We start from the raw sequence: 26,391 nt of genomic DNA on the forward strand, positions 1-26,391 counted from the left end.
CGCGATTGAGAGAGCCATGCAATCTCTGTCGTGCGGCGGACTATGTGACGCATTGTGTTGATAGAGTTTCGCGAAGGCGTTAAGAGCAAAGAGATTGATACGCCATGGGATACCACGGAAGGTTGAGTACGTCTAGCCAATACTCAAGACTCCCTCGGATCCCCAGCAGTCTTTCTTGCACGTCATAACCCCTACCTGCGACCCTCCCTACCAAACAGCCAACTGAACTGCCTACTGATATTTTGCCCCACAGTTGGCCTCACATCCCTCCACAAGCGATACCACCTCATGGTTGCGTTCAGGTCAGTATACATCAAGGAATCTGCCGCAGAGCCCTGTAGATTACTCTCAGGAACTACCGCAAACTTGACTTCCTGGTTGGCTTCCGGACGTGGACTGTCGATAGCGATCCTACACGCCATGACAGCACAAGCCTCCAACTCGTCGTCCATGATCCTGTCGAAGACATGAATCAACCTGGAGTCCTTCATCTTGATAGACTTAGCGCCAAACATTGCTGGGCCTGTGAGTCTGCTCTTGACGAGTTTGCACAGGGTTGCATGATGCCACCCAGAATCATTTTTGGAAATGAGGATCCGTGGAAGCTTATCGAGACGAAAGTCGTTTGGTGAAGCGATCTGACGGCTGTTGAGTGGGAGCGCCACGTTATTGTCGGCGTTGAGAGCGAAGATGAAGACACGGACTGTTTTGTAGGAGTGGTCTGTATGGATCTGGAGCTGACTGGCCACAGCTTCAGGCGTGCTGTAGCCGTCGAGCTTGGTGACGGCTGGGTTAGTGCTTGGGGTAGACATGATTGTCGTCGTTGGTGGCGGGGACAACCATGGTATAGCTGTTGCGAAGGATGATGTACCTGATGCAGGGCTTAGCAAAGATTGCTACAACACTACGTGTGGCTTCTGGGTCATTCAGAGAGCTGGCGCAGCCCCCATGACACAGACGAAGCAAGCATGGTCACTGAAAGAGCTAGTGTTACGGGTAGTCTCATCGGCTCCTCGTGGGCCTGCATTCAGGCGAGTGCGTTGGAGAGACATGAGTCTCCTTCAAGCGAAACAGAGGATTTTCTTGGTGTTCAAGTAGAGGTACTCGAGCTGTTCCAGGTGGTATGCCGCTTGTTCTGGAGCCCCAGCTATGCCTGCTGGTTGTCTGAGGCCATCACCGCAGACAAGCTAGGCCTCAAGCGTAGGTGACCGTCAAACGAACTCATATCGTGCTGTTATGCTTTGACGATGATCGGCCACAGATTGAGCGTATCCCACTTCTTGCCAGCTGGTCTTGATCACTCTCGCCTCAGGTGCGGAGGGTCATAAGCTCACAGCCTGAATCATATATCACAAGTTCGATGTTGAAGAGGAGATGAAGTGAATTGTGATCATTGATGCAACCCTGGCCCCTTTATGCGCTATTCCATATATGACCTCACGGCGGGACCGAGCCGCATGAGAGAAGATCCTTGCTCTGCACGACGCGCGCTCGATAAGTGCTCGAGGCGGCGTAGTGTTGCAGATATGGAGCTGAAATCACGTGCCATCAAAACTTGATTCACGTGCCATCAAAACTTGAGCGTTGAGCAATGAGAGAGGGGCTTGGCGCTCGTCCGGAGCTGATGATAGAGCTCCACTCCCTCCACTGACGCCACTACCTGAGCTCGAGTGTTCGCAAGCTCACACGTCGCTATGGTGTGGCTAGCGCTCGTCGGTCGTTACGCTTAAAGATGTCGCCCTCGAGCTACAGAAGCATATTCAACAGAGCACCGCAGACTCAGAAGTGATCCGAGTTTGCCTGGTTGCGGCTGAACACACGATCCGAAAGGTGCCACGGAATCGACGTCCGCAGGTAATTCAGCAACTCCCCGTGTCCATGGCTTCAACGACCCTGAAACACATCTGGGAAGACGAGCATCTCTGGAGCACAGTGGTCTTCGGCGATAGCCTTGCTTTCTTCTCGCTGTGCGTATTTGCGGTGTATGAGGGGCTCGAAGACGTAGTCATGGAGTGGGCTAGGGTCGAGGCGTCTGCGCGGTATCTCGCTAGGACGAACGAGACATATGCACCGGAGGTCTGGCGAGGGTCCATTGTTCGGTCCATGGTGACAGCTGCCAACGTCTGCTCGACCGACAACTCCGCTGATCGTGCTCTCAGCATGTTCTTCAAGGTTGTGCAATGGCGCGTTGCGGGGAGACAGCAACGGCCGTCAGGTACCGCTGCTAGGATCAGTCTATTTGCTGCAGCGGTAGAGCTCATGAACGCATTATCTTCCGGGAGGTATCATAACACAGGCCCTCAACTTTACTCCACTTTCCAGGGACTATGCAACAAGAGCCACATCCGACCCCGAAGTGATTTTAATGGTTCATGGGAGCTTAGCATTGCCCGTCTCGCACTGTATCACCCCACTAACCCGGACCCGGACCCTACAATCGAACTTATGCGCGACTTGTTGGCACGCCATGGGAGCGGTTTCGATCCTGTGCCGCATATGCGGGACCCGTACAAGAGAAGCCTACAAAGATGCCATGAGTTGCTACGATCACAAAAGCGCGAGCAAGACAGCGAATGGATTACTCAGGTAGACAAGGATGTCTTCGGGTCGAGTCTCGACATATCGACGAACGTCTCGAGCAACGGAGGGCCTCACAGGGTATGAGGAAGGCTCGATGCTGTGCTTAGGCACATGGTCATCATATACATTGAGAAAATCGGGTACCTGCGACAATCACAATGCAGCGAAGGTGACTAGCATAGACATTGCTCTCACGTCCAGCGTCCGTCCTCATTGGAGTCGCAAGCGTCGCCGAAGCAGACTGACCATCCTAGTCAAATTCAGGATCGTACTGACTTAGCCTGTGTCCCGATCGCGGTAACCAGGGCATTTGTGACTCCAATGCGGACAGACGCTGCAAACGTCATGCCGCTATAGTGAGGCACAGGTCGGGTCTTGCCTCATCGGGTCTTGTCTCACACCTCAGGCCATAGACAGGCTAGGCTGATTCGGCCTACTACGGCTCATACATTACAATCTCAAGGAGCCACCTCGCGTCTCATCTCGAGTTCTCATCCCGAGCAATTTCATCCATCAACAATATCCATCTAACGTAGCACCTACTCGCTACATCCAAATCACTGGCCACGGGATGCACAATTACACTCGCCATGTCGATCGGCCGGGCTGCAACCACGCGCTTGCTCAGCAGAGGACGAATTGCACGCCACAAGTCAGTTATGGCGCGCCCACTAAAGCGTTAATGTGGGAACCAGAGAGACTGGCAGCTCAGGAAACGCATCACATAGCAGACCACGCAGCAGTTCACATCACGGCCGATGTCAAGGTGGCACTGCATCGAACAGCAATGGGAGCTCTGGAGGTGATGACTGCCTCCTACCCGAATCGTTTCAGATCATACCGCCTTCGCAGCGGGACAGTCGTATCTCGAGGAAAGTGAGGATACTAAGCCATATCGAGCACAGACTTGGACCATTGTCGCAGTCCGCTTCCGCACTAAACAGTCAATTGCTCCGAGGTGAGGCGGATCCTTTCACCGAGCTCGAGAGCCGTATCAAGCAAGGCACTGCAGATTCAGAAATCATACGAGTCTGCTTGATTGTAGCCAAGGATAGGCTGTTTAGTTTGCCACGCAAGGAATGTTCAGCTGCAGGACAGGCGGGACCGCCGTATGCAGCACGGACACTAAAGTACATCTGGAGCGATACCCGGCTATGGAACCCCATCGCTTGTGTGGATAATCACGCACTATTCTCACTTTCCGGTTTCTCCATCTATGAGAATTTGCACGATCTGGTACTGGAGTGGGCAAGAGCACATGTGCCGATTGAACAGTCCGAACAGTTCCTCGGACCTGACAACGTATGGCGCGGATACCTGGTACGTTCGATGCTAAGTGCACTCAACGCATGCGAAACTGGGAATAGCGCAGATCAGGTCTTGGAAACCTTCTTCAAAGTCAAGGACTGGAAGCGAGCCGCTTTAACTGAACAACCTCCAGGTCCTGCAATGCCGATTGGACTGCGACCTGCCATGTTCGAGATTTTTAATGCCCTCACATCTGGCGTTAAAGCGCGTACATCTCCTGCACTCTACGACCGCTTTCAGCGGTTCTGTCTCGATCAAATCATCCTCGGTCATACGCGGAATGGGTTGCAGCGAAATCAGGTGTCGCTCGCCATGGCTCGCCTGGCACTACACCATCCCACGCGACCGGACGTGGACCCAGCAATTGACTACATACGTCATCTGCTCCAGTCCAAGGACGCTGGGGACGCCCTAGTGTGGGCCATGGAGCACGTTACTAAGAAATTTATCGAAGAAACGCATCGCGTGCTCGAACGTCAACAACGCCAGGCAGACTGTGTTTGGGTCGAGCGAGCGTTCGAGTCTGTGTTTGGCCAGACATTGAAAGCATTTGGGCAGGAGCGTAGGCAAACACCACGCAGAGACTAAGAAAATGTGCGTGAACAGGCCGAGCATACTCTGTCATCCTCTACATCGCTATCCCAATCTGCTCGTCCGACCGCTTCGGCCTCAAATTCCCGCCACCAACGGAATCGGCAGTCTCGTCCTTCCACTGTCCCAACCACGACTGAAGGTCTGCCCTGTCTACTCCCATCAATCGCCTGGGATCCTCCGCGAGCGGCCACAAGCCCCCAGTAACTACAAACAGAAGGGTGTTAGCCATACTCGAGAACCACGTGGCAGTGTCTCAGACTCTGATGGACCGCGTGAGATTTGCGCTGCACGACGTGCCACATTCACACCATGGTCTTAGACACTGCTCGATGCCTTTCACCCTTTAGAAACGTACCGAACCAACTGGTGCCTCCCTTGTCACTTTCGGCGACCTTGACTCGACATGTCACCAAGACTCTGGCAATCACATGCTCCTGACCACCATCAGGTGCTGGCATGGTGCCCTTGAACATGTGCAATAGTTTGAGGCCCATGATGTCCTCATTCTTGTTGATGCATTTCACCTGGTTCACAATGCATTTACGGACTGCCAAGTCGATGGAGCGGTCGTCAGTATCGCTCCACGGAAGCCCGCCAATGCGTGGAATGTCGGAAAGGTCAATGTTGTGGCTCTTTCGATCCCGTGCGAGGAGGATGTTGTCCTTCTTGTCCAAGGCAAAGACGAAGATCTCGAACTGGTTTGAAGCAATGAAGTTGTTTTGCTCCATGAACTGCGCTCGTAGCATTTTGACTGTGTCACTGGTCTTGAGGTTGGCGACGGTTGTTGACATGGTCTTTACGATGTCAGTGACTCTGGCGGGTGGAGGTATTGAGCACACTTGGCTCGATTTGAATTCTTTGAGCAAACATGTCGCCTTTCAGACGACAGAAGCTCTATCGCTTGCTGGTGTGTTTGAAAGGCGAGAGAAGGATGCTGGCCATTGTTGGGCTTTCTCAGGAAGCTTCTTGGAAGTGAAGCTCCAAGGCCTGGTGACAAAGTATGTTGCCGCCGGTATATTTGTCGACTTCACTTCTAGAGGGTTACGGGACGAACGTATGTCCGTGGAACTAACATATATTGACGCGCTAGATCCTCGCCTGCATTGGTCGGGCCGAGCTACTAAGCTACACACCAGCGCGTTGAAGCGACAGCCTGCGCTTCAATAGGGATCGAAGCGCTCGGCGGCAATCAAATTTGTCACCAGCCCTCGCTCGAACGCTTCATTCTGTGTGCTGCAGTCGGGCACGTGACGGGTTATCTTTCCAGAAATGACAGAGGGTGCTGTTTGAGCACGATGTCTCATCCGATGGCTCATACTACACTGTGGGGAAGGCATGTTGTTCGTAATCAACTCGTGTCGACATGATGCCAGACTTGAACTACAACCAGACTCCTCTTCACCTAGACAAGGCTTCATCGACGACAGGGAAAGATGCTCACCATGGTATTACAGCAACATCATCCTCATCTGCCAGTCCATATTTTCGGCAGGTGATCAACAGTACCGAGCGCTCGCATGAACTTTGGCATGTGTACTTCAACTCCATTTCTGAGTTGATCTGAGAGTAGAATCTTCACGGTATACTGCCTCAGAATTGAGGCTACTAGCCATCGCGCGAAGTGCGGCGTAGTATCGAGCCCGATATTCCGATGATGTCGGATAAGGTTTGGGGGCTGAAAGGTTTGTCCGGCCATGCTTACACCAAGAAGTACGTCCAACGTCTCTCATGGAGGCTGATGCTTAGCCAAGTACCAACGCGAAGCGGTCCCGAGAGCCAAAGCCGTGCATTTGCGAACAACATCCACTGCGAGCACTCGAAGCCCTATCCAGCGCTACTACAACCGCGGTCTGACATTGTTCGTGGACATGATCATCTTCTCGAAAGCATCGATGACCTCTGATAGGCATTATGAGTCGCAGCGCTTGTCCCGATGGTCCTGCTCCATGTCGCTGGTCATGGTATAATGAACGGTCAGATCCGTTAGAGTATCTGCACATCATCTTGATCATTTCGCCGTCCTATGTTGTGCTAGCAAATACCTTTTACTTGCTACACATACTCCACCGAGCATCCTTTGCTACCATTCTCACAGCTCAAGCTGGCAAGCCACCCTGGTAGCACTGACTCACGACATTAGCATCAGCAAGCCTCTCATCATCAGTACTATGATCAAAGTCAGTCCCTCATCACCAAACATCTCCATCTCCAAGAAACCAACTCACCACCTCGGCACCAAAAGCAACTCCGCACACCCCTCCGGCGTCGTCCCCTCGCTATTCCTATAGAACAGCTTCGGCCCATAAACATTGCCCTCAACCCAGCACGTAAAAAACGTCCCAAACACATCCGTACCATCTTCCTGATTCTCATATGTCAGGTGCACAATCCCCTCACTGCCTTCCTCCAGCTTGAGTCCGCTCGTCGGGAAACCGACACCACACTCATCGACATGGCCCGTCCAGCCTACATCGCGGCGACCCTCGGCGTCGACCTCCGACTTGGGGGCAATGAGGAAGGAGTCCAGTGGTCCGCCGCCTAAGTAGCTAGCCAGCGTGTAGCCATCCTCGCCAGCGGAAGGGTAGGAAGCGTTGAGTTCCCAGCGGTTGTAGCCGCATTGGTCTCCGGTGCAGTGGGTTCCGACGTAGGCGGTGAAAGCTATAGACTGTCAGGGCTGTCCTCCTTGATCGAGAGAATCACTTACTGAATCTGTTGAAGCAGTCGGTTGTGAAAGTTCCGCCGGCGCGACCACTGGATCCGGTAAGAGGTTGGTCGCGGTCGATGGCGGAGTTGGGGTATGGGCCGGTGAGCTCGCCGGAGGTGATGTAGGGGTAGAGGACGAAGGTTTCTGATGAAGATAGAGCTTGCGCAGTAATTGTTGCAGCCAAGGAAGCGAGGGTGAGGAGGATGGAAGGCATGATAGTGATTGACTTGGGAGTTGGTTCTGTGTTGTGAATTGAAGGCATATAGAGCGTTCTGCCATTTCTTATAACACACTTGTCGTTGAGTCCCTCGCTGCCTGTAGTGGATTCACGTTGCACGCGGAATGCTAAAGGATTGTGCATCCCTGCGGTGTACTCGAGGTCCTTCCGATGCGGGAAGCTGAGGCTGCTTGTGGGTCCAATGGCGGAAAATAGCATCGCAATATGTACTAGCGTAGATCAATTCTCTTCGCTTCACAGCTTTGGCACCACTATCACGAGCGGACATTCCACGACTTTGGTGAAAGTGGGCTATTGTGTATTCCTTCAGTGGCCAGATTTGTGTCGTGAACAGGACGTTTTCCGGATTGTGGTCCGCTGTTGCCACTATCAATGTCGTACTTAATCATCGTTCTGGCCCATGCCGAAGCGATGTGGCGGTCAATTGCTGCGACACAACACTGGCTGTTGATACTTTGTACAAATCTGTTCATGTTATACATCTATTTTACATGGCCCGTGACCAGCCGAACGACCATCGTTCTGCGTATCCAGCGTAGAGCCGCAAGGATCACTTTCGATAAGGTCTGCAATCATGCAACATGTCCAGCATGCCGATACTGGAGTGTCCCGACACCATGACTTGGAGCCCGGAAGGTGCTGAAGATGTCGCCACTTTCTTTGTCGCCAGTTCCGGCCCTCTGCTGCCTGGCGATAGCGCGATGTGACTTTGTATCAGCAAAGATTCCTTGTCGTCTACTGGCGACGTGCTACACCGTATGAGCGTAGTGGTAGAGTGGCGTTGTCTGTATCATCGTCTTCCGCAAGTCTGGCTCTTTCATCTTCGTCCGTCTGTCACTGATTTCTCCTCACTTGGAGCCCATATTCATCTGCTGCGCTCCTTCCGCGTTCAACTTCTTGATAGTCTGATCTCTCTGATGTTCCATCACTCTTCGCTTTTTGAAATATGTGACCTAGACAGCCACCATCAGCCAGCGATTCCCCTTGTCCCGTCATCTTCATGCCGATGCCCACTTACCCAGCTTCCTTGACAAACCTTCTCGAACTCCCTCAACTCCGGCATACACACTTGCCTCGCCTTTTCGTCTTCTCTTACGCTATCGATGATGTTGTTCTTGTCAAGGCATTTGAAGAAGTTGTCCCGCCCTTCCCAGCATTGAGCTCGCGCTGTTCGATCTGGCGCAATGTAGCCGCCGTCGTTCGAGGGCTCGGGTACTGCTGGAGCAGGTTGCGATTGTGATGATGAGAACCAACCCATCTTGGGCGATGTGGCGAGGATGTGATGGATGAGGCCTGCTATGCTGTGTTTCGCGTAGGTTCAACGTTCTTCCGATTGATGCGATCGTTTCCTCGTCTGTCAACGCTGGTATCGCGACAGTTGGGGGAGATGCAATGGATTCGAGCAACAGAGTTTCGGGCGGTGAAACATTTTGCCGAGATGCCGACAACATCTCGACTGCATCTTTCTCCCTCTCTGTCTTCTTCTCCTGTTGCACAGCGCAACGAATGTTTTCCCGCCGAGAGTACCTTCTTGTCTCTCCAAATGGCCCTCTTGCTACTCACTGGTCACCCCAGGTCGAGCTTGCAGGTTGAGCTGATCTCCATTAGCAAGTTTCAGCAGCCGCCAGCTGTGCCCCCCAGATGCAGGAGGCTGTCCGCCCACCTACACGGTTCAAAAAGACCACGAGCTCCTAATCTTTTGAGATATACCCCGGTTCCCAATCTCAGACATGCATGTCACTATCAATGACCACACCTACCACTTACCAGCCGAGGCCTACGATCGTATGAGACTCACATGAGCTGCGCCCTTAGGATCTTGTTTCGCTGGAACAACCCTGAGAATGAGCAGTACCACATCGACAAATACCAAGAGCTATTGAGAGTTGGCTCTTCTGACAGTCGATTTCAGAGAGGAGCCAAATTGATTGGCGTGTCACCACGCGCACTGAACAATGCCGGTTTGCTGGGCTCAGAATCTTACCATTGCAGAATTTCGCGTGGACGTCCCTAATCATGTGAGCGGTGGCTCAAGAATGTCCGCTACTCGACACCAACTGTGGTTGACTTATCGTAGATCTTCAGTGTCTTGACGCAGTCTCACTGAGTCGATGTCATTGCGGGACTTGTATGTGGGAAGTGGTGAAAACAAGGTCCGCGAAGGTGATCTTTCTCGAACCCATGACATGCCAAGATATAAGGATGTTTGAGCTGGCGCCTGCACATCTTGCTGTGCCGCATCGAGATATAAGTATACTTAACCCTGGACTTCGCCACTCCTCTTCGCCCTATTGCCCGATGTATGCTTCTCGGCATTTTCAGAATCTGAACGTCACAATTAGATAGATAGATTTGTCATTCCCCTGTTCTAGGACCCTATTCGGCCTATGCAGGTATATATTTATTGTTATGTACAAAGGGAAACCCGAATAGGTGAAAACCCTTCCCACCCCCGACTACTCCTTGTCTAGATTAGCTTTCCCTCAGAACGTACGTAGTCCATGTTACTACCCCGTTAGCCCCCGCTCCCAGCCGGTCTCGTCGCGCTACGCCGTGTCCTCTCTTCCTGCACTGCTCCTACTAGGCGGTACTGTTCTAGCTAGCCCTTCTCTAGTATCCAGTTCGTAATGCGCCGTAGGTCCTTAACGTTGTTAAGAAGTGCCCCAATCGTCCGGTTCCTCGCCTTTGCCATCCACTCCCCCCTTCCTAGCGACCACCTCGGACAGACGAGGAGTGCGTGCCGTATATTCTAGGAGTGATAGCCGTAGGGGCAGCTAGTATTCGTGTATTCTAGAACCTTCCTCTATAATAGGTACCCCTAGAGGCCGATGTGTTCGCTTCGCAGTTGGGTTGCTATACTACTCTATGCCCTCGTAAGGCGGTAGTAGATGAGCTTCGGGGGGTGCTTAACCGCGGATTTCGTGGCTGACTATTCCTTAGGTTGTCCCGCTAGCTAAGGGCGTCTACTATGCCCTACAACCTGGTTCTTCCACCTCTCTTTCTACAATTGCTCTACAAACGATTTCTTACCCTCCTATTATGTTGCTAGCTGTTCGTCCCTTACCCGGTAGTTCGGCTCGTTTCCGGGTCGAATGCCCTTATACGCTAGTACTAATTCGCGGGCCCTTACGACTGTACTAGCGATGACCTTCTATACTAGGTACTATGCCGACTTGCCTAAGTAGGAGGTCCGTAGTCCCTAGATATATAGGTCGATCGGCGGTATAGCGGTCTCGTGCTTAAGCATCCTTATTAGTTGTTGAGAACATACAGGCCGTAGGACAAGCATGTAGGTGTGGGTGTGTCATGTGATAGATCACGTGACTAGGGTTTGCCAGCCCCTATAGGCTGGCAAACATCCGGACACCTAGCATCTACCTACACCAACACCGGCGATACTGTATGTAGATACACGCTATCCCATTGGGTCCTTCTTCGTCTTTTGTGTGATCCGCCGTCTTCCACTGCTGCGCAACTCGTACCTGTTTAACAGGTTATAAGCCCGAGTTAGCAACTCGGTGTTTCACCCTCGACAAAGTCGTATTGGAGTTATTCCTCTTCAGAACAAAAGGAAGGCAGACTGGAGGCCGCACCCGCATTGCATAGGAAGCTACAGCCGCGCTGTAGGTGCATATAAGACGTGAAAGAGCCTAGTGAGGCACTGTCAGACTCCGAGTCAGGGAGCCTGTGCCAATACCTCAGACAAGTGGGCGAGCTTACTGAGAAGAGTCGCTCTCCGGACATCGCGTTTGCATCGACTAACTGTTCATTCTGAGAGAGCCGCAGTGTCTCAGAAACCCCCTCTGCTGAGAGAGTTACGCTACAGTGTCTCAGCACCAACACGATCCTTACCGACCGACTTTCCTCCTCTTCCCGGCGGATAGCCATCCTCTCCGCTATCAACCTCGCGTTCGGTTTATCCCATTTCGATCCGATCGCGTACGACCGAATACATCCTTTTACCTGAGGGCAGCCAACCTGTCCCTCAACTTACAAAAAATGGAGAACGAGACTGGGTTCATAAGAAAGAGAGCAGCACCTCTTCTGACAAGAGAGAACCACGAAACATGGTTCAAGCTGATGAGAATACACCTGGTATCAAAGCAGGTTGACTGGGTCCTCGAAGACATCATCACGGACATTCCCGCTGTAACCCCATCTATAGCGACACCCTCTGCATCATCGGAGTCATCCCTTCCTTTGGATCAAGCGATAAGGAAGGCATCGTACAGACGGCACAATGCAACGGCCCTGTATGAGATGTACATCTGTCTGTCGACAGATGACCAAGAGATGACATACGAGATCCGGCATGCGAAGGAGTTGTGGGAATGGGCTGAAGCTAAATATAAGAGAAGACTTCTCGCTACTGGAAGAAGTTTGCTTCAGCAATACACCAATTTCGTGATGACAGAAGACCAGTCTATAGATGATGCCTGGCAGGAGCTTAGCTCAATTGCAAGGAGGGCTGTTTCAATCTCGCCTCAGTTCCAAGACATCAAGACTGAGGACAGAAAGATCCAGCAACTCTTAGCAGCTCTGCCAGACTCATTTGGCTCAATTCGCGATGCAATTGATGCCCAGGTGAATCTCTCACCACAAGACATTCTTGCAATTCTTAGGGAGAAGCAAGAATCAATGATTCATCAAGGGACAGCCATGTTTGCTAAGAAGGGTTTCCAGGGCAAGCTCACGTGCCATCTCTGCGGTGGTGACCATTTTATGAGCAAGTGCCCACACCTTTCTGCAGCTCAGCAGGCTGTTAGGAACAAGGACAAACTAGCTAGGGTTACCTACCCTGCTAAGAGACAACCGTCACCACCTCGTAGGAGGTCATCATCACCAAACCTTCGTGATGTCCTCAAGGTGATGACGGACCTTGCAAAGCAGATGAAGGAGAGCCGCAAGCCAAAGGCCTCCTCTAGTAAGCCTGCAAGGGCCCATGCGACCCAGGAAGACGCATCAGACCCTGAGATACCATCAGAAGATGATGATGTTGATGAGGTTGCCCATTCCACTGTGGAAGCCAAAGGCAAGTACCCCTCGTCCGAGTGGTTGCTTGACTCTTGTGCATCATCACATATGACTGACCAAGATTCACTATTCAGGACACTGAAGCCTCTTCAAAAGAGGAAGTGGATCAAGGTTGGGGGTGGCTATCTACAAGCTACACATATGGGAAGTGCAGTAATAGGTGGTCCTTCTGGAAAGCAAATTGTCTTAGAAAATGTCCTGTTTGTTCCTGGCCTTGGAGTTAGTCTTGTTTCGTGGAATCAGTTCAGCCAACAGTTTGCTGTCCAACCACCCAGTTTCACCCTAAAATCCTTGTCTGGTAAACCCGTTGTCCAGACCAAACTTCGAGGAGGAGTACCGTTTATCCACTCGATCTCGGAAATTCTTGAGCCACAGCATGCTGGCATACTCTCTCAAGAACGTGACGGTACCGCTATGGCTAACACTGAGTCCGAAGATCAGTGGGAGCTATGGCATAGAAGATGTGCACACCTTGGCAAGGGACTGCTAAGAAACCTGCATAGAGTCACTGACAAGAAAGATCCCATTCCTGTTCCTTCTGAACACCAGAATTGCAAGGTCTGCTCCCTTGCAAACATGAGGAAGTTCAAAGGACCTGCCACAGAGAGGAAAGGGGAGAGGCTGGCCCTCATCTCCATTGACATCTGTGGGCCTTTTCAGGGCGCAGTCTCTAGGCTAGGATACAAATATTGGCTTGAGATTGTAGACAACTTCTCTAGGAAGAAGTGGGTAATCCCTTTGAAGGCCAGGAGCGACGCTCCTGCAGCCCTACGGGATTGGAAGGTCCAGGCAGAACGGCAGTCAAGGTGCTTTCTGTCTGCGATCCGCAGTGATGGTGCAAAGGAAATTCTCGCCTTGCTAAAAGAGTGGGAGAAGGAGTTTGGCACTCAGATGGACACAACTGATGCCTACAACTCTCTTCAAAATGGACCTGTGGAAAGGTCAATTCAAGCCTCTGAGAACACAGTCCGGGCTATGCTTGAAGACTCTGGCATGCCAGTTGAGTTCTGGCCAGAAGCTTTGCAAGCACAGACTGTGATCAGAAACAGACTGCCTAATGGTCCGATCATTGATGGTATTGCTCTTTCACCAGAAGAAGCCTTTACTGGCCAAGTACCGTCAGTCGACCATTTCCGCGTCTGGGGATGCAAAGCTGTGGTCTATATAGACCCAAGAGCCCAACCTCAAGGCTTGAGGAGAGACAAGTTGATGAACCGAGGAAAAGAAGCCGTGTTTGTGGGCTACTCAGAAAACACCACAAAACAATGGCTGTTCTGGGATCCCGACATGAAAGCAATAAAAGCGTATAGTCACGTCGACTGGTTTGAGAATGAGAAGGGGGGAGATATGGATCTTGGTATCACCTTCACTAACTAGCCGAGTCGAGCGCCACAGCGCAATCCTGTTGGGAGGAAGCCCTTTGGGGCGAAATTTTCCGATAGGGGATTATCAGAGACACCGTTACGAAGGCCAGGAGAAAATATTGAGGCGGTTTCAACACTGTCGAAGGCCGATAACGGTGGATCTATACAGAACCTACCCAAGTCATCAACACCACAGCAACCGCTGTTTGTGCAACTTCCCCCTCCCCCAAAGGACATTGGGGAATACCAGAAGTTTGGAGATCAGGGTACTCCAATGAAAGAAAAAGAAGATGTCGTTCAGTTCGACCCATCCGAACACCCAGCGCCACCTCAGGTTGCAGGCAACAAGAGGTCAAGGGGGGACGGAGATGATAACTCTGAAGAGCATGAGGCTAAACACCATAAGGCTCTTATCGCCCAGATGTTCCATCTAGACCCTACAATGAGCTGGGTAGAGGAGATTCTGAACGACGTGGAAGAACATGCATTTGCTGCTGTTGGGCAGGCCATAGCCTATCAGCAGGAAGTGCCAATCCCAAAGTCCTATAAGGCAGCCGTAGGAGACCCCGAATAGGGACATATGTGGAGAGAGGCAATCGAGAACGAACTTATTGCCTTAGCAAGCAACAACACCTGGGAAGCAGTTGTACCGCCAAAGGGTGCGAATCTAATTACTTCTAGGTGGGTCTTTGATGTGAAAAGAATGATTAGTGGAGCCATTGAGAAGTTCAAGGCAAGACTAGTTGCAAGAGGGTTTTCACAGAAATATGGGGTTGACTTCGAAGAGACCTTTGCACCTACTGTTAGACATGATACTCTCCGAGTATTCATGGCAGTAGTATGTGAGAGAGATCTCGAGATGCACCTAGTGGATGTGAATAATGCTTTTACCCAAAGCAGCCTTCTTGAAGACATCTATATGATCCCACCCCCAGGAGTTGAAGCACCTCCAAACATGGTGTTCAAGGTCCTACGAAGCCTTTATGGGCTTAAGCAAGCAGCTAGAGACTGGAACAAGCTCTGTGTTGCGAAGCTAGAGAAGATTGGATTTACCCAGTCCCAGGTAGATCCATGCCTACTTATCCATACGGATAGAGACCTTATGGTCCTTACCCATGTGGATGACATACCCATTGCAGCTCCGAAGCTGTCAGATGTTCAGTGGTTTAAGGCTGAGCTTGGAAAAGTGTTTAAGATTAAAGATCTTGGTGAACCTACGAAGATCCTTAGAATGAGGATTACAAGAGACAGGTCCTAAGGCACTTTGAAGCTTGATCAAGGACACTATGTCCACGCTAACTTAGCCAAGATGAACATGGCTAGAGAGAAGGCTACGCCAACCCACTCACCTATGGAGAGCTACGAGCATTTAGTGCCTACGGCACCTATGGATGAGAGGTGCAACAAACAGGATTACTAGAGCCACAATGGTACCTGGATGTGGCCAATGACAATGACAAGGCCAGACTTAGCATTCCCCCTTGGAAGAATTAGCTCATTTGTTGCTGATCCCTCGCAGCAGCATATGAAGGCTTTGAAGAAGCTCTCCCGATACCTGCGGTCGTACCCAGACCTAGGTCTTATGTATAGAAAGGGAGGGGGCAATCTCCAGGGATACTCGGACTCTGACTACGCTATGGACAAAGTGGATAGAGTCTCAATTCTGGGATACGTGTGGTTCCTTTGTGGATCACCTGTGTCCTAGATGAGTAGGAAGCAGAAGTCTGTTACAACATCAACAATGGAAGCTGAGTTCATAGCTATGAACGCAGCCGCAAAGCAGTCACAATTTCTTGCTGCTGTCCTCAGGGAAATGGGGTGCCCAGAACTGGTAGGAAAGAGCTCTTTCCAGCCGAGTGTAAGGGCAAGCAAGGGCACTGTTGACGAGCTAAGGCCAGTCAAGCTCATGGGTGACAACCAAGCCGCTTTGACACTTGTCAAAGATGCCCATGTGCATGAAAGGTCAAAGCATATTGATGTTGCATATAACTATGTCAGACATCTCTGGTGGCAGAAGAAGATTGCAGTGGACTACTGCCATACAAAGGACATGGCTGCTGATGGGTTAACAAAGCCCCTCAATGGCTAGCAGTTCCAAAACTTTGTAAGGCAGCTCCAGCTTGCGTAAAGGGATTGTAGGAGACCATGTGGCCTGAGTGGGAGTGTTGAGAACATACAGGCCGCAGGACAAGCATGTAGGTGTGGGTGTGTCATGTGATAGATCACGTGACTAGGGTTTGCCAGCCCCTATAGGCTGGCAAACATCCGGACACCTAGCATCTACCTACACCAACACCGGCGATACTGTATGTAGATACACGCTATCCCATTGGGTCCTTCTTCGTCTTTTGTGTGATCCGCCGTCTTCCACTGCTGCGCAACTCGTACCTGTTTAACATTAGTGTCGACTTATATGCCCCGGTGACCTTCCTTAGGCATTGGTTTTAGATCTTCGCTAACGGCGCGACGAGTCCCTTTAATAGGCAGGCCCTCTCGCCTAAGGACTATACTTGGCTGCTATAGGTAAGGGCTAGCCGTATAATAGCCGTATATAGAAGTCGTAACTACCGAAAGTCCGCCCCCTATATAGACGTAGTAAGCCTCTAGTATGATGCTATATTCTGTTTAGCTTTCCGTAATATTGCCTATACGTGCTTCCTCTCGTAGCGCCGGGTCTACCTATAGTCCGAGGATCCTAAGCTGATTTGCCGGGTTAGTCGTGTGCCCCTATATCTAGATAGAAGCTTGTATATTATAAAACCGTGGCCGGCGCGTAAAGTGTATCAGATTGTACTTTTCTAGGGCAAACCGAGCCCTATGCCTCCTAGCCTAGTCCTCGTAGATCTTATGCTTCTCTTCTAGTAGCCTACAGTTCTCCTTAGTCGAGGGCGACTACGCTAGGATGTTCGTGTCGTCCACGAAGCCGCTCGTAGCGGTGTTCTAGGATTCTAGGGCTGGGAGTAGCGTCGCTATAAAGAAGAGGAACAGGATAGGTACTAGCGTTAAGCCTTACGGGATTCTAGTATAGACTGCTTAAAATGGGCTTTTGTACTAACCGACTAGGATCGACGTGCTACGGTTTTAGAGGTAGGACCGTACGAAGTTGACAAGCCACTTAGGGAGTCCTTTCGACCTTAGGATATAGAGTAGCCGCGGGTGTAATACGTAGTCGAAGGCTCCCGATATGTCTAGACTAAGTAAGGATGCCACCTTGTCCCTATTCCTATACTAGATAGCCTTTACCTAAGAGGTGATGAGTTCTATCGCGGATAGCGTCGACCGCTATAGGCGCGCACCTATCTAGGTGTCCGGGAGTAGGGAGTACCCCTCTGCCGCCTCGGAGAGTCTCGTTATAACCAGCTTCTTAAGCGCCTTCCTAAGAGTGTTAAGGAGCGCAATTAGGCGGTACGACTTCACCTACGTATAGTCTTCCTTTTACGGCTTACGTAGGACTACTCTCGTCGATTGTTTAAATGCCGTTAGGTAGTGTCCGGTCTGTAGGCAGGCGTTGAAGATCGCTGCGACTACTAGGGCTAGTTGATCTCTACACTTCTTTAGTAGTTCGTTTGGGATCGTATCCGGCCCCGGGGCTTTCTTCGCCGGTAACTTCCTAAGCATAGCGGCAACTTCTCCCTCGGACACATTCTGTTGGACCGCGATGCTAGGGGCTAGGGGAGTAGAGCTGTTTATGTCGCTTAGATTAGCCTCGACTGGGGGCGGGAAGAACTTGCTAGCTAGTAGACGCGCCTTGGCCTCGGGGTCGCTAACCGGGCCACTAGGCGATTGTAGCGCTAGGATAGAGAAGGAGGGGCCCTGTGTAGGGTCCTGTCGGGCCCATTTCGCTAGCTTCCACATCCTCGCTAGCTTGTCGGCGATTTCTTCTACTGTAGCTCTCTAGCCGACTGCTTTCTCCCTCGGTATCGTAGCTTTCTTCTGTTGGCATGCCTCCCTGTATACGTTCCAGGCCTCCTCGCTATGGCTGCTCGTCCACACCCGGCGGGCTCTCCTTGCTTCTCTTACTGTCGCAGTGCACTTCGGCGTCCAGTATGGTTTGGACCATGTCGTTGGTTAGGCAAGCGGAACGTGAAGTGAGGTCGCTTTTCTTATTTCGTCTGTTAACCCTTGGACTGCCTCGTCTATCTCGTCTTTACTATTGTATTGCTGCTGCGCGATCTGGACCAGCCTCTCGGAGTCGTCGAGGTATGCCTGGATGTTGGCCCAGTGGGCCTTTCCCCAGTTTGGCTTAGGGGTTCTTGCTGGTGTGCATTGTATCTGTGTCGCAATGGAGGTCCTGACTGGCATGTGGTCTGACGACGCCTCGAGTTCATGTTCGATCCCACAGTAGGTTACCATGTGGTAGTGGCTATCTGAGATCCAGGAGAGGTCGATCGTGCCTTGGAGTCCCCCTCTCTTCCAGGTGCCCAGGTCCTTCGGGGTATTGAGGGCAATTGCGTTGCTCGCCATCAAGTCGATTACTTCGTCGGCTATGGGGTGCGGCTGCATAAGGCTTTCCCAGGAAGGGTGGTGTATGTTGAAGTCTCCTACTACGATGTGGCAGCCTTGTCTCTTGAGCGCACTGTCCAGGTGTCTACAGACCCCAAGGTCGCGGCTGGACCTCGAGGCTGGCGGTTGCATATATATGTTGTGTATCCAAGTGCTACCCACGTGGAGGGAGGTAATATCTCCCCCGCCTTCTTCGTCTGCGTAGTACACTACCTCCCATTCGGATTCTAGTATGTCCTTGCTGACATAGAAGCACGTACGGGGTCTGCCGTCGCTTCGTAGGCATGTCGTGTAGCCTGGTGACTTGCAGGTCGTTGGTCTCTTATAGTGCGGGTTAATCCATGGCTCCTGGATTGCTAGGACGTGGTAGACGTGCGGGTCCGCCTCGTGTAGGAAATGGTTCTGCACTATATCCTTGCTATGGTTGACGTTGTACTGGATGAACGTCACAATTAATGATCGGCAGATGCACCTACCATCAGAAATCATCGACAACATCGTGTTCTGGGTAACTGACGATAGCCAACTTCGCAATGTCAGGCTAGTCAACACGATCTTCAACCGCTGTGCGATACAACAGCTGAGCAACTCGCACACTACACCATCCGAGCTCTTCCTCCTGCCCGCTGGGAGATCTGGTTACTCCGACGAGCCTTGGCCCTACTTCTTGAGCACTCGAACACGTGTGCGCGGGGACTTTGCTATCTGGACCTGGCTGTGCATACCTCAAGATATCAAGCTAGAGGATACATCTACGCCAGAAGGCAGTCGCTTTAAGGACCTTTTATCTGCGACTCGGACAGCAAAGTACAATGACGATTCCAGTGATGGGTATGATGCATCCTACAAGGAGCCTCATGTGATGGAAAGTACATATTGGGGCCGCACGATCGAAGCGCCTTGTCATGTCTGGATTCTGCATCGTACGTAAGGGCGTTCGTCGTCTGTGGCCTCCGCTGATAGCGTTCCAGAGTTCGACGACGAGGAACCATGGGACTATTACCGCGCCTCAACCTTCGCCAAGGACATCAGAGACTTTCTCGAGGCTCTAGCTCCAGGATGCGTCGAGACCTCCCGTTGTGGACGCATGAGCATTCACCGTCCTACTTGGTGCTCAAGATCCCTTCCTGGGTTTGAAGGTTATCATGAAGTCAGAACACATCATTTCGCTACAGACATGCCACGCGAGCAACGGACAGCCCTGAACCAAGGCTTACATCACAATCCACGTCGACAGATTAATACCCGGGTTCAACCGACAGAGCCCATCCCTTGGCCTGGGCACAAGGAATGGTGCTGGTTGCCGGGCTTCCGTGTATTTGAGGGCAGGCGCACAGTAGCTTTGCGGGTCATCATCAATTGGAGAACTCCTGAGATCGAAGCGAAGTACAAAGAGATGCATTCCGAATTACAACGACGAGTCGTGCCTTGTAAGGATGATCGACCTCATGATTTACAGCTACTGCAAGCTCTTGAAGATGCAGGGCCACTCGGATGCGAGTCTTATCATTGCCACTTCGGTCGACAGGCGCTTTAGTTCCACCGCCACGAGAGGCCACCCGATCGATATTGATTAGACTTGCAGTGTCTGAGATTGCCATTGAGTACACGGGCAACGCTTACGGTCAAAGCTCATACATATCTCCATTGCATTATACCACTCCTATGCAATTACAAGAGCTCACCCTCTAACGAGGGTGCTTTTCTCTTCCCGGGACTCTCGCAGCGAACACACAAGCTTTGGCTGCAGCTCACGGCAAGCCGCGCCAAAACGTAAAAGAACGAGCTCCCCACCGACGCTATCTTGGTCTACAGCCTGGAGGTTCTCAGCATACGAACAGATTCAGGCAAGGAGATCCGGCTTGCCCGGTTTGCCTGGCTGAGCGAAGACGTGTAAGAGTCTCTTGTCGTAGCCTTCGGCTGCACACTGTACCTGACCATCTCTCATCTGGGTTCCGCATTTCACTTACAGCCAGAGCACAGGCAACCTCATAGCACGCCCTGCTGAATCTGTACCAGCGTAGTCATAGACCTAGGTAATATGGCCCAGATGCCCGCGTGATTCGCTCGGAATTGTCCACCGATGAAGCACCAACCTGCGCTTCAAGTTACAACCTGGGATTTCTCGAGGCCCGCAGAGCGCTGACGTACAACTTGCCACGTACAGATCCTCTCCAAGCCCCTCAAACCTCAAAACGCATCATACCACTCCCGTCGCTCCCTCCGCCACTCCATCAGCCTCCTAATATTCTCCCTCATCGCCTCGACGAACTCCCGATGGCTCTCATCACCAACACTCTTCCACTTCTCAATCCTCACAACCTCCTCGACACCCACAGTCCTCCCACCAACGGCATCCCTCCCATTCTCAGCCAGAGCCTTCAGCAACGGCTCAAGTGCATACGTCAGAGCATACGACCACGCCCCCCCCTCTCTGGCCAGAGATCTCGAAGCTCTTAAGATCTTTAGCCGCCCCAAGGATCTCGCAAGTCCGCTCCAGACCGACGAGACTCGTGATGTAGAGACTGATGTGGCGGATGTACTTGATGGAGCTAGGAAAATGGGAGAGGATGGATGGGACGTCGAGGGTACTGCCGTGGTTGAAGGAGAAGGTGTTGTTGCCGTACAGGATTGGTGTGGCTTCGGAGTTGATTTGGTGGCATGTGAGGAGGATCTCGGGGTGGAGGTGCGCTTTTGGGGTCTTTTTGCTGGATTTTAGGGTGAGGTGCTTGCGCTGCTTGTCTTCGTAGCCGAGCTGCAGGGGGTTCTCGTCCTCGAGGAGTAGGGAGTAGATTCGATTTCGGAGTTCAGCGGGTAGATCCAGAAACCTGGAGGCTGGGTCCCGGGTTTCGGTAGCGAACTTTGAGGTGTGAGCGAGGAGCGAATTCTTGCTGCGCAGACAGCGAGTGGGCGGTTCCTCCTCGATTGCTGACTCGACCAGCTCCTCAGGCTCGGGAGATCCGCCGGCAAATGTGTCCGTGTTGTCGAGCAGGTAGCGTTTGCTGCGAAGACGGCGAGTTGGAGGCATCTTTCAGATTGGGTTGTGGTGTCAGGGGAATTGGGACGGCAACCTAGGCAACAGTCGCGTTTGTAGGGAGTGGAAGCAAGCTTCACACCAACAGGATGTTGTCGGTCTTTCGAATGTGACGCGCGCGAGATAGTGGCAGTGCAGGAATGAAAGTCGCGGGTATTTCTGCACTAGCGCCTGACACATGACGCTCGGACTCTGGCATTCACGGGAAGCATTCACTTACAGTCGGCATGAGTTTTGACGGTGTATACAGTCGACTGGAAGATCAAATCCATATTATCACCGGCACGGGCTCGCCGGTATGTTTACAGACTTGAGTCTGGAATGAGAAGGCCTCCCAGGAGCGACTTCCTGATATTTATGCTGGCACTTAAGTCGCGACTCTGTAGAACAACGGCATAGTCGACATCAATACATCTATCACCCCTCCACGTAGCCCTGAGACACTGAGACAGCGTTTCTTGGTCTCGTCTCTTTGATGCCCATGCCACATGTCAAATCAATCCGGGAGTCAGCCACCTGAAGCTTGCTGCACCTAACCAATCCTCCCTTAAAAGCGCGTCTCATACCCCTGAAGTAGGCTATCAGCAGCAGCAGCAGCGGCAGCGGCACGCAGAACTTGAAAAAGTGTGACATACATCGATTCCCGGTCCCATTGCACCTCCCACAGACTCGAAAGACATAACAGCCGCCGTTACATGTATTGCACTTGAAGCTTCCGCTAGCCGTATTGATCGAGCCTCGTCCAGAGCAGCTGTAGCAACGCTGTCGGTATCGACCGTTGCCTTTACAGCTCATACAGTTGCGTTGTTGAGGCATGATGATGATGATAATCTCGTGAGATAATGTCGCGACGTGATACAGATCACGTTGGTCCCAGATGGCGGGTGGTTGAGGAATAGGAATGATGAGGTATCGATTGCGCAGAGGATGCTCAAACCCCTTTATGCCTTTCTGCAGGCTGGCCTCTGTGTTGGTTCGTTCTGCCGACCTTCGTGTTTTTGGCTTGGCAGCTACGTGAAGGTTCGCCAGTGGTCGTACACGGTTGCGAATACGGCAAGATGTAAGCAACTTGCATGAGACACTGGGGTCTGTACGTTGGAGCTTCTTCGCGTGGAACTGTATGCCAAGAACTCCGGTCAAGCATCCTGGCCGACGGGCAGCTGAAAGGTGAGGCTGCACTGTTGCACAGCGTCAAGTCGGCGTATGGTGAGTGGAATGTGTTTCAACACTGCGCGAGCACTTCAATGATCATCTCACACTCCCCCTACCCCTTCCTGCACCCCTAGCAATCCCACTCCCCGCTCTCGGTATCCCACCACCTCGCCCTCCCCGCCCGCTCGTCCCTCTCGCAATACCACTTCCTGCCGCTCGTCCTCTCACAGCAGCGCCTCTCGCCTGGGCTTGAGCCATAGCCTCCCTGTGCCTTGATGTCGCGGTAGACGAAGGCGCGGAGCTGAACTTGCTGCTCGCCGGCTTCTTGGCAGTCTCCGGCGGGTTCTCGATAAAGCTCGTATCTGTCGTCAGGAAAGTCGCTTCTGCATCTCGATCGGGGGGTCGTGTCTGCTTTGGGAAGGGAGAATTTCGGAGTTGGTCTGCGGCGTGGTCTTGATGTCGTTGAAAGGATTGGGGGATGGGTGCCTGAAGAGTCATTCGATTGGGTCTTGACGATGGAAAGGGGTGGGGCGTACCTCAGGAAAGTCCACACAGAAGGCACTCATGTTCATGCCGTACAGAAACGCGCCAAAGTTCTCGTTGAAGCGTCCAATGCTCTCATGGAGCAATTGCAAGTGCATCATGTTCGCTTCGAGATCTGCCATTGCATCGCTGAACTCGCCGAATGCGGGCTCCAACACTGCGAGAGGAAAGTCATTGCCACCGATACTTGCGCCAGCTGTTGGAGTAGACTGTGATGCTCGGAGACTCGTTCGTGATGGTGGTCTGAGGGGTGTCGTTGGTCGCGAAGGGATTGCGCCGGATCGTGTGCGGGAGTGAGAAGTGCTTCGTTGGTGACTGTCGTTTGACGCTGGAGTGGTTGACGTCGCCATGTTTGCCTACAGTAACATCCGATCTCCTTCTCTTGATCTGATGCTATTGTGGATCTTCCTCCAACGCGTGCCGCGACTTCTGTTGACTCTGTGCCAAGGATTGGCCCCACCTCGGTCCTGCCGCATTGATGACGATTCGGCGGCGGCAGGAACATCCGGATGAGATGATGAAAGATGGAAGGAGTTGAGCCATATCAGCACAAACAATTCTACTTACATCTACATGTCCGCGCCTGCCGTGAGGATCTTTTCGAAGCGCGTCGTGCACTGCACCCTACCCCAGCGACCATTGCTTCGGACTCGCGGCCCACCACTTCGGGCACACTGCCAGAAAGGCCTCTACCATACTGACCAGCGAGGTCCACCACGACTGCCGCGCGTAACACGTGGAAACAGCCCAAAGCGCTCGGCGATCGGCCCTCGGACCTTCCTGATCGCAGCTGTCGTCTCTTTCGCAGTCGCATATGGTACGCTAAGCTGGAACACTAGCAAGGACGACAGGCAGCAAGATACAGAAGAGCTCCAGTCAATCGCGCTCAGTGCGCAGGACATCCTCAGCCTCGATCTTGTCATGGCGCCACAACAATTACCCGGCAGACCCGGGAACCTGACTCCAGACCAGGAAGCAAAGCTGAAAGAGATGTGGGCGCAAACACTGGATCTCTTTGGCGTGTCAGACGAGCACGAACACACAAATGGAGTGGCCCCGTCTTCAGCATCCATCTCCAATGACAGCCCGGAAAAGAAGAAGAAAAAAGGTCTGATGGGCAGGTTCAAGAAAGACAAAGCAGACAAGGATGGCGATGCGGCTGTGGGTGGGGTCGACAATGACAAGCACGGCCAGGTGAAGGAGTATGAGCAGGCCCTGTCGAGCATGACACCTGAGTACATACGGGAGGCATTCTGGGGGATGTCCAAGCATGACCACCCTGATGCGTTACTGCTGCGCTTCCTGCGAGCGCGGAAGTGGGACGTGCATGCGGCGCAGGTTATGGCGCTTTCCACCTTACATTGGAGGCTGAAGGATATGCATGTGGATGATGATATCATGATCAAGGGCGAGGAGGGTGCTTTCAAGGAGTCAAAGAGCTCCAATGCTGCAGAGAAGAAGGAAGGCGAAGACTTCTTGGCACAACTCCGACTGGGCAAGTCGTTCTTGCATGGTCTGGACAAGGATGGCAGGCCTTGTTGCTACGTACGAGTACGACTACATCACGGCGGCGAACAGAGCGAGAAGGCCTTGGAACGGTTCACAGTATACACGATAGAAACAGCCCGAATGATGCTGCGGCCCCCAATCGATACGGCTACGGTTGTGTTCGACATGACTGGGTTTAGCATGGCAAACATGGACTACACCCCCGTCAAGTTCATGATCAAGTGCTTCGAAGCGAATTACCCAGAGTCCCTCGGCAGTGTCCTGGTCTACAAATCACCTTGGATCTTCTCGGGCATCTGGAAGATCATTAAGGGCTGGCTCGACCCGGTCGTGGCAGGAAAGGTACATTTCGTCAGCAACGTGCAGGAGCTTGAAGCATTTGTCCCGCGGACACAGATACCCAAGGAGCTGGACGGTGATGAGGCTTGGCAGTGGTCGTATGTGGAGCCGACAGAGGGCGAGAATGCGATTATGGAGAAGACGCAAGAACGGGATCAAATACTTTCCGAACGCAAAGAGCTTGTCGAGAGCTACGAAAGCGAGACGTTGGCGTGGGTCAACGGCGAGAGTGGAGAGGGTAGACATCGCATCGCGCAGCGGATGGCAGAGGTATGTACAATCCCACACAATCCTCACTTATCATCAGTCACTAACTCGTGATAGAACTACTGGAAGCTCGATCCCTACATCAGGGCACGATCGCAGTACGACCGCACAGGCGAGATTGGACAGGACGGTAGAGGAACACTGAACTTTTACCCAAAAGCAGCAGCGGCTACAGCAGGATCAAACGATGATCTCGATTAAAATTAGAGGAGCGGGCCTGTCGATAGCAAGGTCTATGTGCTCTCCTCGTATCAGAGAGGATGGAGCTTTTGATACAATGTAGTGTACAGTGCCTTGCGCGCACTAATTGAAGCATTCTAAGCATACTTTTGATCTTTGAGCAGTCTGACGACTTATCCGATCCCCTTCGTAGCCAACATATTCTAGAAGGAACCTGCCGGGGAAAGACACAACGACGGAATCGAGAATTCACTGCTACGATTGTTGACCAGCAAGCAATGGCAGCGATGCACTGCTGTATATGAATCTTCTCCGTGCATCACCAACGCAACGCGCCCTACACTCTCCTAGGAGGTCCATATTCCCGCCGCTGCTTCCTCATCCCCCTCACAACTTCTATCTCGCCACTCGGCTGCACCCGGGATTGGTAATACTTAACAGGCCGCCTCGCCTCGCGTCCCTCCCCAATCCACTCCTTCCGAACCTCCGACGACTCTGCAAATTCAAAGTCAAAGTCGATGGAAATTTCCCCCTCCCAGAGGTTACTATATCTCACTGTATCAAGGTTGGGGGTAATGATATCGAAGAAGGGGCGGAAGGTGTCGGTCGCGGCTATGGAGGTGTTGTCCAGCTCTACGGATCGCAGGGGAGATTTCGCGGCGAGGACGAGGAGGGGTGCTTGGGATGTGTGGATTCCTCGCAGGGAGATGGAGTGGAGGGTTGGGAGAGGGCATTGCTGCGCGATGTGGGCGAGGAAGTTTTGCTGCGCTGTCAATGGCGCGGTGGGTTTGGTTTTGTAGGTTAGGGTGTACCAGTGGAGGCCTAGGTGTTGTAGCGCTGGGCAGAGGGTCACGAAGTCGCATAAAGTGTTGCAGTAGCCTTGACTCTTCTCCACGGACGGCTTGCTGCTGTCATCAAGTCCATTATTCTCGAGTCTTTTTTCCAGTGCGTCTTCAAGGCTGTCATCGGAGGAATCATCAAGGCTATCATCAAGCACATCCCCAACACTATGCGAAAGACTCAAATCCAGCCTCCTAACACT

At 52.2% G+C, this 26,391-nt stretch overlaps 10 protein-coding genes across 10 annotated transcripts; 4 read left to right on the forward strand and 6 right to left on the reverse strand.

Moving 5' to 3' along the window:
• Positions 1 to 191: 191 nt before the first annotated feature.
• CLAFUR5_12560 (uncharacterized protein) lies at positions 192 to 812 on the reverse strand (the record flags this gene model as incomplete). The annotated part of the gene is made up of 1 exon (XM_047911708.1): positions 192 to 812. One exon carries the CDS (start codon positions 810 to 812, stop codon positions 192 to 194), a length of 621 nt encoding a protein of 206 aa, XP_047768286.1.
• Positions 813 to 1,878: 1,066 nt separating this feature from the next.
• On the forward strand, positions 1,879 to 2,664 carry CLAFUR5_12561 (uncharacterized protein; the record flags this gene model as incomplete). The annotated part of the gene is made up of 1 exon (XM_047911709.1): positions 1,879 to 2,664. The coding sequence occupies one exon, from the start codon at positions 1,879 to 1,881 to the stop codon at positions 2,662 to 2,664; it is 786 nt and encodes a 261-aa protein (XP_047767966.1).
• A 487-nt stretch (positions 2,665 to 3,151) lies between these two features.
• Positions 3,152 to 4,476, forward strand: CLAFUR5_12562 (uncharacterized protein; the record flags this gene model as incomplete). Its single annotated transcript, XM_047911710.1, has 2 exons — positions 3,152 to 3,264; positions 3,324 to 4,476. 2 exons carry the CDS (start codon positions 3,152 to 3,154, stop codon positions 4,474 to 4,476), a joined length of 1,266 nt encoding a protein of 421 aa, XP_047768274.1.
• A 40-nt stretch (positions 4,477 to 4,516) lies between these two features.
• On the reverse strand, positions 4,517 to 5,273 carry CLAFUR5_12563 (uncharacterized protein; the record flags this gene model as incomplete). The annotated part of the gene is made up of 2 exons (XM_047911711.1): positions 4,517 to 4,686; positions 4,838 to 5,273. 2 exons carry the CDS (start codon positions 5,271 to 5,273, stop codon positions 4,517 to 4,519), a joined length of 606 nt encoding a protein of 201 aa, XP_047768275.1.
• A 1,305-nt stretch (positions 5,274 to 6,578) lies between these two features.
• On the reverse strand, positions 6,579 to 7,400 carry CLAFUR5_12564 (Ecp51; the record flags this gene model as incomplete). The annotated part of the gene is made up of 3 exons (XM_047911712.1): positions 6,579 to 6,648; positions 6,708 to 7,140; positions 7,187 to 7,400. 3 exons carry the CDS (start codon positions 7,398 to 7,400, stop codon positions 6,579 to 6,581), a joined length of 717 nt encoding a protein of 238 aa, XP_047768272.1.
• Positions 7,401 to 8,272: 872 nt separating this feature from the next.
• Positions 8,273 to 8,682, reverse strand: CLAFUR5_12565 (Cytochrome c oxidase subunit 6B-like protein new16; the record flags this gene model as incomplete). The annotated part of the gene is made up of 2 exons (XM_047911713.1): positions 8,273 to 8,377; positions 8,443 to 8,682. The coding sequence occupies 2 exons, from the start codon at positions 8,680 to 8,682 to the stop codon at positions 8,273 to 8,275; spliced, it is 345 nt and encodes a 114-aa protein (XP_047768273.1).
• A 10,082-nt stretch (positions 8,683 to 18,764) lies between these two features.
• Positions 18,765 to 20,017, forward strand: CLAFUR5_12566 (uncharacterized protein; the record flags this gene model as incomplete). The annotated part of the gene is made up of 3 exons (XM_047911714.1): positions 18,765 to 19,248; positions 19,297 to 19,755; positions 19,911 to 20,017. 3 exons carry the CDS (start codon positions 18,765 to 18,767, stop codon positions 20,015 to 20,017), a joined length of 1,050 nt encoding a protein of 349 aa, XP_047768270.1.
• Positions 20,018 to 20,515: 498 nt separating this feature from the next.
• On the reverse strand, positions 20,516 to 21,353 carry CLAFUR5_12567 (uncharacterized protein; the record flags this gene model as incomplete). The annotated part of the gene is made up of 2 exons (XM_047911715.1): positions 20,516 to 20,704; positions 20,742 to 21,353. 2 exons carry the CDS (start codon positions 21,351 to 21,353, stop codon positions 20,516 to 20,518), a joined length of 801 nt encoding a protein of 266 aa, XP_047768271.1.
• A 1,254-nt stretch (positions 21,354 to 22,607) lies between these two features.
• Positions 22,608 to 23,404, reverse strand: CLAFUR5_12568 (DASH complex subunit DAM1; the record flags this gene model as incomplete). The annotated part of the gene is made up of 2 exons (XM_047911716.1): positions 22,608 to 22,997; positions 23,048 to 23,404. The coding sequence occupies 2 exons, from the start codon at positions 23,402 to 23,404 to the stop codon at positions 22,608 to 22,610; spliced, it is 747 nt and encodes a 248-aa protein (XP_047767967.1).
• Positions 23,405 to 23,627: 223 nt separating this feature from the next.
• On the forward strand, positions 23,628 to 25,370 carry CLAFUR5_12569 (CRAL-TRIO domain-containing protein; the record flags this gene model as incomplete). The annotated part of the gene is made up of 2 exons (XM_047911717.1): positions 23,628 to 25,172; positions 25,227 to 25,370. The coding sequence occupies 2 exons, from the start codon at positions 23,628 to 23,630 to the stop codon at positions 25,368 to 25,370; spliced, it is 1,689 nt and encodes a 562-aa protein (XP_047767968.1).
• Positions 25,371 to 26,391: the final 1,021 nt, after the last annotated feature.

The sequence above is a fragment of the Fulvia fulva genome, chromosome 11 (genome assembly GCF_020509005.1).
Source record: "Fulvia fulva chromosome 11, complete sequence".
NCBI classification, from domain to species: domain Eukaryota; kingdom Fungi; phylum Ascomycota; class Dothideomycetes; order Mycosphaerellales; family Mycosphaerellaceae; genus Fulvia; species Fulvia fulva.